This window comes from Aquarana catesbeiana, linkage group LG05 (genome assembly GCF_042186555.1).
Source record: "Aquarana catesbeiana isolate 2022-GZ linkage group LG05, ASM4218655v1, whole genome shotgun sequence".
Lineage (NCBI taxonomy): Eukaryota > Metazoa > Chordata > Amphibia > Anura > Ranidae > Aquarana > Aquarana catesbeiana.
In genome coordinates, this window is record NC_133328.1 from 6514779 (window position 1) to 6531744 (window position 16966).

Sequence of the window (16966 nt, forward strand, 5' to 3'; positions counted from 1 at the left end):
CAGGTCTTGGTTACAGATTGCCCTCTCTGTCCTTCTAAGAATTGAGTCCCCTACCACCAGAATCTGTCTTTCCTTTCCCTTTGCTGCCCCCCCACTCTCACTGGAGGAGTTCTTCCCCTGGCAGCTAGGAGAGTCCCTCATCTCCAGCAGTGCTGGTCCCTGACTGGTTTCACCAATGTCACTCAATGGAGCGTACTTATTGGGATGCTCCAGTCCTGGATCGACCTCTCTGGCACTTCCCCCTCTACCCCTCCTGACTGTCACCCATCTACTCTTTGCTAGTGCCTGCACCTCTTTGTCTCCACCCTCCTCTGTGCTGGCCCTTGCCGGCACCTGCCGTGTACGTTCCTGGTTTACCTTTAGTATGGAGGGACTTCTCAGTGCTGACAGTTGCTTCCCCAGATTCAGAACCTGGGCTTCCAGGGAAACAATGTGCTTACATTTTGCACAGCAGTATTCGCCCTCGATCGGATGATCAAGGAACGCATACATGCGGCAAGATGTACAAAGAGTCGCCTCTCCACACCCGCCGGGCATCATACCTATTAAATTTAGTGAGGATTTGGGGATTTTACCCTGTCCAAATTACCTAACAGCTAGCTTCCTGGCACTAATACTCAAGACAATACACAGGTACACAATACACAAGTACTAACGATCCACCCACACTACTCAGACAACACTCAGATACTCGCACTACACAGGTACTATGACCCCTGTTATAACCTCCTGTTTTAAACTCTTGTTTTTAACTCCCACTTAATCCAGCTCCACTTACACCAAGCTCCACAGCTTCAGACTGAGCACGCTCAGACTGAGTCCTACAACCAGTTAAATAGGCACCTGTGAGCAATTAACCACACCCCTTAATTGATAGACTGATGAAACCAGGAAAAAAAAAAAAAGCTATTTAAAAAGTGACAGCAAAAGGCAAATTAAAAACTAAAAGGAAAAGCCCCCAAAATGCAACCCAGCAAACAGAGAGCAACAGACAGCAACAGACAGCAACAGACAGCAACAGACAGCAAACAGCAACAAACAGCAAACAGCAAACAAACACCAAGACTTGTATACTCTAACTCTTGTTTTTAACTCCCACTTAATCCAGCTCCACTTACACCAAGCTCCACAGCTTCAGACTGAGCTTGCTCAGACTGAGTCCTACAACCAGTTAAATAGGCACCTGTGAGCAATTAACCACACCCCTTAATTGATAGACTGATGAAACCAGGAAAAAAAAAAAAAAAAGCTATTTAAAAAGTGACAGCAAAAGGCAAATTAAAAACTAAAAGGAAAAGCCCCCAAAATGCAACCCAGCAAACAGACAGCAACAGACAGCAACAGACAGCAAACAGCAACAGACAGCAAACAGCAAACAAACACCAAGACTCGTATACTCTAACTCTTGTTTTTAACTCCCACTTAATCCAGCTCCACTTACACCAAGCTCCACAGCTTCAGACTGAGCACGCTCAGACTGAGTCCTACAACCAGTTAAATAGGCACCTGTGAGCAATTAACCACACCCCTTAATTGATAGACTGATCTGACATCATGGATTGGCTCGGGCGGGGCACTCATCTGACATCGCGGGTCGGCTTGGGTGTGGGGAGGGGCGCTCCGCTGACATCTCGGGTCGGCTCGGGCAGGGGGCGGGGGATATAAGATTGGCTATTACAGTGCACCATCCGTGATAGCTACTCCGATGGCTGAGAGCACTGACTGCTGTGTTCTGGTGGGGGGCATCCCCCTGTCAGAACACAATAGCACAGTGGGGAAGATCGCTGTACTAACACTACATGTGTTAGTACAGTGACCTGTCTGGCTGAACGAAAAAACGCTGATAGTGTGTACCAAGCCTTAGAATGGACAATAGCCAACCTCAGTGCAACGTTCAGGAGGATCTGAGAAAATAGAATTAAGGATGTGATTGCTTACTATAAGCAACACATCCTTTTTCCTTTTTCCAGTCCTTATGAATTTAGTGCAATTTGTTTTATTTAAAATGACTGTTACTTTGTATCTGCTGCTGGAACCCCCCCAGAACAAAAATGTATCTACGGCCCTGACATAGTTACATAGTTGAGGTTGAAAAAAGACGCAAGTCCATTAAGTCCAACCTATGTGTGTGATTATGTGTCAGTATTACATTGTATATCCCTGTATGTTGTGGTTGTTCAGGTATTCTATTTGCTTTGTTAGCAGCAGCTTGGCATTGCATGCCATTGCTGAGCCTATCATTTACTAGGACCCCCAGGTCCTTTTCCATTCTAGATTCCCCCAGAGGTTCTCCCCTCCCAGTGTATAGATTGCATTCATATTTTTGCCACCCAAATGCATTATTTTACATTTTTCTACATTGAACCTCATTTGCCATGTAGTCGCCCACCCCATTCATTTTTTCAGATCTTCTTGCAAGGTTTCCACATCCTGCGGAGAAGTTATTGCCCTGCTTAGCTTAGTATCATCCGCAAATACAGAGATTGAACTGTTTACCCCATCCTCCAGGTCATTTATGAACAAATTAAATAGGATTGGTCCCAGCACAGAACCCTGGGGGACCCCACTACCCACCCCTGACCATTCCGAGTACTCCCCATTTATCACCACCCTCTGAACACGCCCTTGTAGCCAGTTTTCAATCCATGTACTCACCCTATGGTCCATGCCAACGGACCTTATTTTGTACAGTAAACGTTTATGGGGAACTGTGTCAAATGCTTTTGCAAAATCCAGATACACCACGTCTACGGGCCTTCCTTTATCTAGATGGCAACTCACCTCCTCATAGAAGGTTAATAGATTGGTTTGGCAAGAACGATTCTTCATTAATCCATGCTGATTACTGCTAATGATACCGTTCTCATTACTAAAATCTTGTATATAGTCCCTTATCATCCCCTCCAAGAGCTTACATACTATTGATGTTAGGCTAACTGGTCTGTAATTTCCAGGGATGTATTTTGGGGCATTTTTTTAAATATCGGTGCTACATTGGCTTTTCTCCAATCATCTGGTACCATTCCAGTCAGTAGACTATCAGTAAAAATTAGGAACAATGGTCTGGCAATTATTTGACTGAGTTCCCTAAGTACCCTCGGGTGCAAGCCATCTGGTCCCGGTGATTTATTAATGTTAAGTTTCCCAAGTCTAATTTTAATTCTGTCCTCTGTTAGCCATGGAGGTGCTTCTTGTGTTGTGTCATGAGGATAAACACTGCAGTTTTGGTTACTGAAGCCCCCCGATTCCCCCGTGAAGACTGAGGAGAAGAATAAATTCAATACCTTTGCCATCTCCCCATCCTTTCTAACCAGATGTCCTTCCTCATTCTTTATGGGGCCAATATGCTCTGTCCTCCCTTTTTTACTGTTTACATACTTAAAGAATTTCTTGGGATTTTTTTTTTGCTCTCCTCCGCTATGTGTCTTTCATGTTCTATCTTAGACGTCCTAATTGCACCCTTACATTTCTTGTTACATTCTTTTGTCTGAATGGTGGTGATCCCTCAACCTTGTATTTTTTGAAGGCCTTCTCCTTTGCTTTTATATGCATTTTTACATTGGAGTTAAGCCATCCAGGACTTTTGTTCGCTCTTTTAAATTTATTACCCAATGAGATGCACTGGCTAATGCCCTTATTTAATATGATCTAAAAGCAAACCCATCTCTCCTCCGTGTTCTTTGTTCCTAATATTTTATCCCAATTTATGTCTTCTAACAAGGTTCGTAGTTTAGGGAAGTTGGCTCTTTTGAAATTCGGTGTCTTTGTATTCCCCTTATGTTTCCTATTTGTGTGATTTATACTGAAGCCAATTCAGTAGGTTATAAAACCTATCCAATAAAATAAAATGTCTTAATAAATGTTGGGCAAAATGTATTCTGCTAACATGTCTTTGGTAAAAAAAAAAATCCCAATACGTGTTTATTAAATGGCTTGTGTGAAAGGTATAGCATCTAAAAACAGTGCAATATATACTGTTTTTGTATGTTTTAATGTTTTAATTATTTAAAAAAAAAAAAAAACAACCCCCCCCCCAATTTCATACTTTGATTGCTGTTACAGTGATTAACAGCAACATTTTGAACTGTCATGAATGATTTGCATTTATAACAGCTTTGATTACTATTGTGTGCTGTGATTGTCTACAGCTAATCACATGGTACAGGGTGCTGTAATTGGCCCAGGTACCATATGATAGCTGTGGGCCAATCAGAACATCACTCTATAGGAATCACAGCTGGTGTGAATGAAATGCATGCATAACAGCTTTGATGAGGTTGTAAACATGTGATTGCATAGCGACCACATAATCCCTCGGCAGCAGAAAACGGCCGGTTGCCAGGATCAGTGGTCACGGGAGTGACGTGCTGCATTCCCTTAACCCAGAACAGCCTGAATCACATATATGTACATGATCCAGCCTATGCATGCCGCTCGCCCGCAGTAAAAGTACCCTGGGCAATCAAGTTAAGAATTTAACACTTTCCCGCCGACTGCATACACATATGCGGCCTCACGGAGGTGGGCTTTTTCTCGTGGGGCTGCATATATGTGCAGCGCACTCCCAGCACAGAGACCGGCCTCTCACCGAGAGCCACATGTTTCATATGAAGGATCGGGACCCAGGAATGACGGCTCCGGGTGATTAGTGATTAGTCACTGTGAGCCCGCCCCCAAATTTACTTCCTCTTCTGAATGAAGAGAAAGAAACATTGTATCCTTATATAATATTATATAATACATTGTATCCTTATATACAGTATATAATACATTGTATCCTTATATAATATTATATAATACATTGTATCCTTATATACAGTATATAATACATTGTATCCTTATATAATATTATATAACACATTGTATCCTTATATACAGTATATAGTACATTGTATCCTTATATACAGTATATAATACATTGTATCCTTATATAATATTATATAATACATTGTATCCTTATTTTTATTTATATATATATATATATATATATATATATATATATATATATATATATATATATATTATATAATATATTGTATCTTCCTCTTCTTGCAGGAGAGGAATTGTAAACAAACCAAAGTGTGTAAAAAAAAAAAAAAAAATCTATAAAAATAAATTAAAATCAATTAAAAAATAAAGAAAAGAAAAAAATACCAAGATCAAGGTTTGCCAGGGTTAGTGTTAGGGTCAAAATCGGGTTCTAAGGTCAAGGTCGAGGTCAAAGGTCACGGTCATCAAATTTTGGGTAGAATTAAAAAAAAAAAAAAACATTAAATTGGTATTAGTGTCGGTGTGTTTTAGGTAGGATAAAAAAAAGAATGCAAAATGTGCACTATTGTTTCTGGGCTGTACTACGGGTACAAACACCAACTAACATACACATATGTGGTATCGCTGCGATCGTCAGGAGCGGGAGAATTTATTTTAGGTTCATCAACACCACATATTGATTTTTAAACATTTATTACATTGCAGCTTACGAATTCTTACATGTGATGGCTGCATTAGTTTTCTTTACTCTATTTTCATCTGGTGATCCAGCCAGTAAGGCTGTTGGTTTTCAAAAGCGCAAGCTCTCCAGCAGAATGTATCAGTTTACAGGGATGAGACGAACCATTTAACACTGACAGGGGTGTTCACAATGATCAGCTTTTATTTGTTCATGTAAAACCTTTATTCCAAAAGGGAAAAAAACAAACAGTTACTGTAACTTATTATAAAGTGTGGGCTGCTTTATTATTGCTTTAAACTGAAATGATAGCCCTACAACTGTCTGCCCACATCTGGTGTATACGGAGATGTGTAATGTATAGTTGAGGTTTATGTATCCTGTGTGTCCTTTATTTTTCCATGTCATCCTGTCTGCTGCCATCACGCATGTCTGATAATACCACGTCTGTGTTCCAGAATTACCTACGTATGAGAGATGAATGGAAGACGGATACTTTCTCTAAACGTTTGTTAGAAGATGTGATGAGCTCTGGAAGAGACGCTGTGATTGGATTCTGGGAATGTCTCTTTGTGCTCCGCAAATGTCACCCCAATATATTGGCAGTTGTGGAGGAAATCACCAATACAGGTAATTACATTGTACAATAGTAACCACTTCCTTACCGCGCCATAGCCGAAAGACGGCTATAGCGTGGCCCTCTAGTGCCGGGAGGTCGTCCATGGGCGTCCTCCCAGAACCACGCCCCTCTCTCCAGAGGCGTCACCAGCCTGGGGCCACGGGGGGCCCTGACCCCCCCAACATCATACTGGGTCCCCCCCATGTGCCCCCCCAACAGGGCCGGACTGGCCTACCGCTGCCTGCCCTGGGGCCGATTTGGATCTATGCCGTGCGTGGCTGCAGCGCTCCCCTTCCTCCTCCTCATGCACAGCGGGAGAGCGCTGTGTCACGGAGCTGTGAAATGTTCTGCCGCGCTATGACAAAAGTCCCGCCCTCCTCCTAGACCATCTCATGTGATAGACGCAGTGTTCTGTCCATCACACGAGCTGGTCTAGGAGGAGGGCGGGACTAATGTCAGAGCGCGGCAGAACATGATTTCACACTCAGCTCCGTCACCGTGACACAGCGCTATGGCTGCAACGATGGTGAGGCTGTCATGAGGGCACAGTAAGGCTGCAATGAAGGCACAGTAAGGTGGCAATGATGGGCAAAGTAAGGCAGCAATGATGGGCAAAGTAAGGCAGCAATGATGGGCACGGTGAGGCTGCAATGAGGGCATGGTGAGGCTACAATGAGGGCACAGTAAGGCTGCAATGAGAGCACAGTGAGGCTGCAATGAGGGCACAGTAAGGCGGCAATGATGGGCAAAGTAAGGCAGCAATGATGGGCACGGTGAGGCTGCAATGAGGGCATGGTGAGGCTACAATGAGGGCACAGTAAGGCTGCAATGAGAGCACAGTGAGGCTGCAATGATGGGCACAGTAAGGCGGCAATGATGGGCACAGTAAGGCAGCAATGAGATGGGCATGGTGAGACTGCAATGAGGGCAAGGTGAGACTGCAATGAGGGCACAGTAAGGCAGCAATGATGGGCATCTTGAGGCTGCAATGATGGGCATGTGAAGCTGCAATGATGGGCACAGTAAGGCTGCAACGATGGTGAGGCTGCAATGATGGGCGCAGTAAGGCTGCAATGATGGGCGCAGTAAGGCTGCAATGATGGGCACAGTAAGGCGGCAATGATGGGCACAGTAAGGCGGCAATAATGGGCACAGTAAGATGGCAATGATGGGCACGGTGAAGCTGCAATGATGGGCACGGTGAGGCTGCAATGATGGGCACAGTAAGGCTGCAATGAGGGCAAGATAAGGCGGCAACGATGGGCACTATTACCTAATCTGGCACTATTCCCTAACCTGGCAGTACCACCCTAACCTGGCACTATTACCTAACCTGGCACTATTGCCTAACCTGGCACTACCACCCTAACCTGACACTATTACCTAACCTGGCAGTACCACCCTAACCTAGCACTATTACCTAATCTGGCACTACCACCCTACCTGGAACTATCACTTAAACTGGCACTACCACCTAACCTGGCACTGTCACCTAGCCTGCCACTACCACCTAACCTGGCACTATTGTATATCACCTAAACTGAAACTACCACCTAACCTGGCACTATTGTATATCACCTAACCTGGCACTACCACCTAGCCTGCCCCTACCACCTAACCTGGCACTATTGAATATCACCTAACCTGCACTATTGAATATCACCTAACCTGGCACTACCGCCCAACCTGGCACTATTGTATATCACCCTAACCTGGCACTATATCAACCCAATCTGCCAGTACACTACCCTAACATCACTTGGCGTCAATGTACGGTGTGCTGCCTGTCTGCCTGGGGGGAGGGATGCCAGATATAGGATCCGCCTCAGGTGCCAATTTTGAAAACTATTTATCACTTTCCTTCCACTTCACAATTATGTGCCACTTTGTGTTGGTCTATCACATAAAATCCCAATAAAATACATTTACATTTTTGGTTGTAACATGACAAAAATGTGGAGAATTTCAAGGGGTCTGAATACTTTTGTGTGTGTGTGTGTGTGTATATATATATATATATATATATATATATATATATATATATATATATATATATAAATACATTTTTATAGTTGGCCCCCCTACTTTTGTCCCGGTCCCCCCATGTACCCCCTAAATATGAAAGCTGGAGATGCCACTGCCTCTCTCGGGGCGCGCATCCAGTGTGCTCTGTGATTGGCTGTGGCCCCCAGGCAGAGCCAATCACAGATTCTGGTAAAGGGCCATTTACAGCGGCCCTTTACCACATGATTAGCTGTATTCAATCAAAGCTGATCACATGTAAATAGACTTGCCGGTTATCAGCATTCCTCTCCTCATGTGCTGTCACAGTGTGAGGAGAGGAGAGCCGGTAACCGGGCAATCCTGACAGGAGACATGTACACAGGTTATCAGGGCACTGATCATTAGTGCAGCTACCATGAGTGCCAGTCAGTGTCATCAATGCTGCCCATCAGTGCCACCTATCAGTGCCCATCAGTGCAGCCCATCAGTGCCCATCAGTGCCTCCCCATCAGCACACATTAGTGCAGGAGGAAAATTACTTATTTGCAAAATTTTATAACAGAAACAAAGAAAATGTTTTTTTTTCTTGCAAACTTTTCGGTCATTTTTCATTTGTTTAGCAAAAAAAAAAACCCAAGTGGTGATTAAATACCAACAAAAGAAAGCTTTATTTGTGTGAAAAAATGTATAAGTGCTACATGACAAATTGCCATTTAAAATGTGACAGCTCTGAAAGCTAAAAAGCTGGCCTGGGCAGGAAATGGTTACTAAAAGAGGAAGTGACATGACACGTATTTTACAAAACAACTTCATATTTCATGTACATGTCTGTAAATTTGCAGTTTACCCCGGAGAAGGAAGACTTTCTATTAAAGTTTTTGATGCCAGAAAAATCAAAAATGTGAAATAACCCCTAACTGACATTTTCTTGGATTTTTATGTTGAGATCTTCTGCTTTCTTAAAGTGGAACTTTAGTCAAAAAATGAAGTCCTGCTAGATGACTTCAGGGTTTTTTTTAAATCTTTTGCTTTTAAGGGTAGAGGAGAGATTTGAGGTCTTTTAGATCCCAGATCTCTCCATAAAGAGGACCTGTCATGCTGTATTGTTATCACAAGGGTTGTTTACATTCCTTGCAATAGCAAAAAAATGATATATATATATTTTTTTTTTTCAAGGGACAACGTAAAAAGTTTTTAAAAATGTAATAAAATTGATTAAACCGTGTGACATATATATAAATATATATATATATATATATAATATATAATTTTTGGGGGTTCTAAGTAATTTCCTAGCAAAAAATACAGATTTTTTACTTGTAAACACCAAGTGTCAAAAAAAGGCTGGGTCCTTAAAAGTGTTTGTTACCGTAATTTTTTTTTTTTTTAAATTGGATCCTGTTCCCTTAAAGCATGTTATACAGCACAGTGCTTGTGCTGTGTAATTTGCCTCCCGTATCACCGTATCCCAAACCTCCTGCCTGGTTCTGCCCTCCCCCCCCCCCCCCTGTAAACTGACCTCAGTATATCATGGCTGCTGAGCCCTGACACCGTGGTCAGTTTATGTGCTCCGTTCATCCTAAAAAAAGTGCTGATTATATGTTATATCAGAGCGTCTCCCGGCACTCATGTGACTCCTCGTCTCTCTCTCCTCTCTCCTCCCTTCCTACCTGTCAGCGGGAGTTCTCGGCTTCGCCCACTATAGCTGTCAGCCGGGGAGAGGAGAGAGCCAAGGAGTCACGTGAGCGCCGGGAGATGTTCTGATATAAGGTATAATCAGCATTTTTTTAAATATAGATCAGACACTGGGACACATATTGTTATATAACAGAGGGGTTGGCATGAATAGATTATAATAGATTTTAGTGGCTTAACAACCACTTTAGGTGGTTAAAATCCAGCAATACATGGTCTCACCCTGTTCTGCATATGCACTAGTTGCTCTCTATTTTTAGGCATTTTTAGGCATTGCTGAATTTGTAAAAGCCGACCTGCTGACGCCTTAAAGCAGAATGAAACCCCCCTATCCTTAAAGCCTAGGAAGCTGCTTCTGTTTGATCTGCAACTACCATGGTGCTGCACATGTGATCAGTTATGACACCGGCCATTTGATGGTTTGGCAGTTTGGTTGAGGATACAAGCAAATGTGAAAGTTACCAATCCAGGCATTCCAAGAATGTAATCGTTTTTTTAAACCATTAAATCGATGGGTTTTAGTTCCACTTTATGGTTTATTGCTGCTCAGGGGCTCTGGGCTTCAACAAAATGGCCACCCCCAGCAAGAAGAAATAGGAACAGTGCTGGAGGCAATTTACAGCACATGGTAATTTTGGTAGCATAATTATTAATGTGGAATGTATGTTCCTTGCTAAAGAACATTATTTTTTTATTAAGTTGTTTTATGTTCCAGTTTAAGACAATCCATTACAATATACACTTATTTTTTTTTCTTATTAAGGAAAGCGTCTGGTGGAGAAGATTCTATCGGATGAACGTGGCCACAAATTGTCTCTGGAGCTTAGAGGTAAATAGAACATACAGTACATGTAAAGAACAGGATTCCGGAGATGGTGTTGGAAGACTTTCACTCTGTATGTGTAGCGCACCCCCTAAGGAGCCGCAAGTAGAATAGGATTCCCCACCCTGCACAGCCAGGCATACCGCATCTTCACAGGCACACTTGAGTCAGGGAACAGTTCAGTGCTTTGGTTTTGTTATTTTATTAAGGGATAATAACTTGGGTAGGGATTGGGAATCGTGGGATGCCCACTTGACTTTGGAACAACTTCAGGGACAACTCTTCCTATATATACAGTCATATATATAGCTCCTCTTCTTCCTCTAGCACACACTTGCTTGCAGAAACCCAGCTATGCCAGAGACTCACAGCCCCTATACTTAAAGAGCAGATAGGGTGACACAGGTCACACTTTCCCAGCACTTCCTCTCTGTGGTCACTGATGCCAGCACCACCTCTTTAGGCATTGCCAACCCACATGGCTTCAGCTGCCCCTCTCACTAGCCCTCCAGGCTAAGCTCTCTCCACAGTCCTCCCAGACTGAACACTCTCTCCACAGTCCTCCCAGAGTCCTCCCAGAGCACTCAACACTCACCACTCCTGCTGTCCTCTCTACTTGCCCAGGTACCTCCAGGAAGGGATTTCTCTGTGTATTGTGGGGGATCCTTCAAGCACCAAAGCCCTAGACCAGAGGTCACTTCCCCCCAGACTAGGGGGTACCCTTAAGGGCCACCAACAGCCTCCGCAGCACTCCATCTTCCATCTGACTGCCCCTGCTGGCCTGACCCATGAGTATTTATGAGGTGGCCTTCCCCCTGCCAGCCCATTTGCTGGCACCCTCATCAATACTCTAAGCAGCTCCTCCTAGCTTCAGCCCACTGCTTCTAGAAGCTTCTCCAAGGTTCTAGAAAGCAGGGGGAGGCAACAGAGATGCTGCTTGTTGAATTATCCAGCCTCACCGAGTCACTCACCCTGGCTCTCAGCCAAGCTGAATTTTCCTACACTAACAGCTAAAACCTTAGCACACTAGAGGGTGCTACATATGGACCAAAGTTTTTGTTGAGGGTTTTGTGGTACAGTTTATAAATAATAGAAAACATATAGAAATTACACAGGATCCCAGAGTTTATCTTCTATTCAAATATCAATGCTAGGGTCTTACAGATTCCAGTTGCTCCTTCCCAGGGACTGGTTACTACATAACGAATTCTTGTCCATATACTGCATGTCCTTGTTTGGTAGATTGGCTTTCACTTTCTGTGTCCTTAGGATAAAATGTAAAGGGAAATCTGAAAAAGTACCGCTGTCCTCTTAACAGGAATATATGGGAGAACTATTTTAAAGTGGAGCTCCACCCAAAAGAAGAAGTTTTCCTTGTTTGCACCCTCACCCACCCCCCATCCACTGCCACGTTTGTCACTTTTTTGGGGGGGGGCGGGTACCTGGTTTTGACAGATACCCGTTCCCACTTCCGGCTCAGACCAATGATCTACAGCCCCTTCTCCTTCCTCCCACAGCCTTCTGGGACACACAGGTCCCAAAAGACTGCAGGACCATTCACAATGTGCATTCACAGTAGGAAACCGGCTGTGATGGCGGAAGTCTTCACACCTGGTTTACCTTACCTAAGATGACTGGCGCCTGCACCCGAAGCCGTTTGAAGAATCGGCTCAGGTGTCGACTTTGCTGGATCCCTGGACAGGTAAGTGTCCTTATATTGAAAATCAGCAGCTACAGTATTTGAAGCTGCTGAATTACAATATTTTTTGCCCAGACTGGAGCATCTCTTTAAGATCTCCCCAAGTACTGTAGCTCAGTGATGTTGAGGTCAGGGAAGGGACGACTTGGCCTTATGCTTTGGATCATTGTCATGTTGGCAAGTTCTATGTGGAATGGTGGAAGCTCAATGTGGAGCTTCTAGGTTGATGAATGCAAATTTTCCTCCAATATTTTTTGATAATATGCTTGCCATCAATTTTGAGTAAATTCCCTGTGCTACTGCAACTACAGCAAAGATTCACCTCCATGCTTCAAAGTGGGGGGTTTTATGCTTCTCTTCATAGGTCTTGTTGACCCTCTGAATAACATGTATATGGTTGTAATCACAAAGTTCAACTTTGGTCTTATCACTCCAAATTATTTTGTTTCAGAACTTTTTAGGTGCTGTTTGGTGTATTGTAAAGAATGCAGAGCCTGCAGCAAAAATAGCTAGCAGTTTACAAATGCTGTACGAATCCAAAGAAAAAGACTGGATACAGAACAAAAAAAAATTCAAATGGTGTTAACTTTATTAATCTGGACAACATGAACAGAGAACCCTGGCCTGGGTACCCCTTCTGTTTTGGTTCACCCACAAGACTTGGCTTAATCATCCCAAGTCGATGGGAATGCAAAAGTTAATTTTTTTTTGGAGTGCAGCTGATCTCTTCCATTGGATTTTTGCAGGCATAGGACAAGCCCCTATTGGCAGTACGCACCTGATCCTCCATATTCAGGGCTTGACAGCAGTGTACCCCATACCTTTGCCATGCTAAACTTTTTCTAGGGGGAGGGAAACTTAGCAGCACAACTGTAAAAAGTGGTTCAGTTCCTCCTTGCTGTATTCAAAAGCAGAAACATTTTTTGACTGGAGGTCCACTTATTTTGTCCCATTAAATATAAGTAAAGAGGCAAATGCAAAGATTAAGTACATATGAGAGAGTCCTAAGATTTACACAGTCCTGCCAGAGAGCCAACCTAATGACATTTCATTGTCTGATGCACTTTGGGGTTTATCAGATTCCTGGTCCCCAAGTGAATTCTGTGGTTCCATCTACTGCTCCCAGTGCTACTACTGTGTTCTATAGTGGGGGTCTCCAAGCTTTCTAAACAAAGGGCCAGTTTACTGTTCTTCAGACTTTAGTGGGACTGGTCTGTGGCCAGTGGGAGTAGATAATGCCTCAGGCTTAGTGGTGAGTGGGATTAAAGAAATTACACGGCACCACCTGTCCCCGGGCACGGGGTCCCGGGGACAGGTGGTCAGATGGCCGTGAGACAGAAGTAGAGCAACTGAGGTAACAGGCTCAAGCGGAAAATGTTTAATGTGTTCGTAGATATGGTATGTTTGGTGGGGGAATATCAGAACAATGGGAATCTTGTGAAAAATGGCATCAATCTTGTTTTTTTAAGTGATTGATAATTTTCTGGGCAGTAAGTGAGTCAGTGGAGGAAGGAGTTGGAGGACTAAAGTAGAGCGTTAAAGGTAGAAAAGAGTGGACGAGGACTGGATGAGAGGCTGTTGATGAGAGTGATGAATTAGGTCTATTTGGCAGTGTGAAGGCAGAAAAAGGATTTTCGGAAGGCAGATTGATATTGGGTGAAATCTCGCAGGGATTTCGTTTCATGCCATAGTTGTTCAAAGGCAGAGTCAGGGCAGGACAGGGGTGGGATATATTCAGTGTGTTGAAGAGTAGAGAAGAGAAGGGTTAAAATGGCAGAGGTTTCTACGGGTGATTCACTAACCAAAATACAACCTGCACAATTATGTATCCTATTATGTGTAGCAAGCCAGCACTGAAAAAAAGTGTTTTCGCTTCACCTTAAACCCCCAAAAATAACCCAACAGTTGCGCGCTTTAAAACAAGTCAATACATATAGGTAGCCCAAAACAATGACATTTGTACGCTTGAATGCACCCCAAATCTGTATCAGACAGATCAACAAATGAGTGGACTGTTGCAAGACATACAGGATCAGCTTGTCAGGCTCTAGTGGACTTCAACAAAATGGTGACCGTCTGCATACAGACACCGACTCCCTGTTGCATGAATGTGAATAAAATGGGTAAAAATGGGCTCCTGCTCTCTACCTGTAGAGAACTTTCAGTTCTACGATTAAAGTGGTTGTAAACCCACAAAAAAAATTAAAAAAAACAAAAATAACACCTGCAAGACAAAGGCACAATGAGCTAGTATGCTTAGCATACTAGCGCATTATGAAATACTCACCTTAGATCGAAGCACCCACACTGTTCCCCCCCCCTTCCCCCACCCTCAAAAAATCCCCCCCCCCCTCTTGCCCTCTTTCCACCTCTTCCTTTTTTTCTTCTTTTGTTTTCTTGCACTACACACCTTATAGATGATTGTCAGAAGATATACCATGCTATCTTTTAACTGTATAAATTTAAAATTCAGTGGTCCTAGGTGCTTCCCGTGTCTGCTGTGGGGGGGAAATTGCCTTCTGGTGCCTCTGTTAACGGTGCCACACTGCCGCAGTCTCCCCCTTCTCTAGGTAAGCAGTGCCTACGTATCCCTCTCAGAACTCACATCAATTTTATATGATATGTTAAAGAAAATAACCTTCATGTTTTGAAATATATATCAATGTCATAAATAATGGTTTAAACATGAAATTATGATTATGATTTATCTCAATAGATGCTTATGAATGGCTCCTTATGAAGAAGCAGCAATTGCTGCAAAACTAGTTAAGGACAATCGCCCAGACGCATCATATTCGACACCCCACTTCAACACTGGGGGTCACCTTCATTTCATTTTTTGTAGGATTGTTTGAAGCAGCACAAAAGGCTGTAACTATCAACTGTATCTAACTATTTTGTCAATGTGGTTTTGTCCCACAATCTTTTTATATTCTATATATTATTACTTTTTTTTTTTATATAAAACTATACATATCCCTGTCTATGTCCTTGAAGTACCGAGATAGTCCAAAATTTTCTCCCTATTTCCAGTGGCACTTCTGAGGTGACCCCAGGCACCTATTTCCCACACTGTTCTGCCCAGCAACATGACTCCCGGAGTTACTTCTGTGTATTGCGGGCTCCGGCACTGTGATTGGCTGGAGCCGCGATGACGTCAGTCATGCGCGCATGCCGCTGGCGCGCATACCGCCGTTAGCTGGAGCAACGGCACAAACAAGCCGTTGCTTCAGTACGCATGGGCCGATGATGTCGGCACATGCTGATACAGGGGATATCTCCTAAACCGTGCAGGTTTAGGAGATATCCACGATAGCTACAGGTAAGCCTTAATATAGGCTTACCTGTAGTAAAAAGTGGTTGTAAAGGGTTTACAATCACTTTAAGCCCCAAATAGGGAAAAACGCATCTTAGGAGTTCTCTACAGGTGGAGAACAGGAGCTGTGAGAACTATCCATCCATCCACCATCCTGGAGCCTGAAGCAGTCCCTGTGTTGTGAATAATGCAGGATCAGTTTACCTGATTTTTTTTTTAACACTTCAAAAGGACTCTTTGAACTTATGTAGCGCCCTTCTAATTGGGTGCTAGCTAGGTTAGGTAAATGTAGTTATTTAGCTCCTCTGTAATCAGTGGAGTTGCTTGTGATTGCTTTGGTCTGCTCTGAGTTTCACTGGCTGTGGATTTGACTGCTTCCCCCTGCCTTTTGGATGGTTTTGGAAAGTAGTGGGCTGGGAGAGTCAAATCTAAATTTGAATATTTATGTAGTCCTAGCCAATTCCTGGGTGAAGGAGCCCAGTAGGTGGTTGGGAGGGAGCATAAATAGTTTGAGGTCTAGAGCTGATGGGTTCTTGTCCAGGTGGAGAAGATTCCAGCCTGAAGGGCTGCTGCCCTTCTGAGCAGTCCAGCTTTGCTTCTTCATTTGCTCATCAAGGTCCCAGCTGTGCCAGCAGGGAGACCTGTCCTACTGAACTTTGCTGTAGCTTATAAAGGGATTTATTTGGGAACCTAGTCTGAAGAGCCCATAGGAGACATGTTTGGGTAATAATGGAAGGAGGCATCCAAATATCCAGGACATTTGTAAGTACAGACCGGTGTGTGAGATCCTAGTGACCGTGTGCAGCTAATATTACTCTGGCATTAGTGTCAGCCTGTGCCAAAAGGTGGACATTCCTTATGGTGTTCCTGAGAGGCTCATTCTTTTATTTGCTGCTGTAAGGACTAAGCTCGGAAGCTTTGAGAAAGAGAAAAGTGTCCTCAAATTACCACTTAATGTTACTGGAGTATCCTACGGTTATCCTATACCCATCCAAGTTCAAGTTTAATAAAGCATCAGAAAAAAATACCCCTATACTAATTATTGAGCCAGAAGAGTGACCGAGACTTGGCTGTGGAGATACTAGTTTAGGAAAGAACCTTGGGACCACTCAGCAGACCTTTTAAGACGTGAGTGCTACATTTAAGAAAAATATTGTTCGATATTAGATACTTTGCTTTACGTTTTTAATAACTGAACAACAAGTTGGGTTTATATTCACATATTCCAAGCAATAATTTCATCAGTGTTGGACCAAAGCTGCCATCATCCCTTTAAATAGCATAAACATATTTCGGTAAACCTCTTTGTGGGACTTTTTCACGGCAACCGATATGATCAAGAAGCATATTTTATATAAAAA

The 16966-nt window shown here is 43.3% G+C and overlaps 1 protein-coding gene across 3 annotated transcripts in view; it reads left to right on the plus strand.

Moving 5' to 3' along the window:
* The window catches only part of LOC141144052 (NACHT, LRR and PYD domains-containing protein 3-like), a 107771-nt gene that overhangs the window by 18432 nt on the left and 72373 nt on the right, over positions 1 to 16966 (plus strand). For all 3 annotated transcript variants that reach the window (XM_073629405.1, XM_073629406.1, XM_073629407.1), the window contains exons 4-5: positions 5908 to 6079; positions 10531 to 10596. In XM_073629405.1, the coding sequence (XP_073485506.1) occupies positions 5908 to 6079; positions 10531 to 10596 (238 nt within the window). The remainder of the gene's footprint in view (positions 1 to 5907; positions 6080 to 10530; positions 10597 to 16966) is intronic.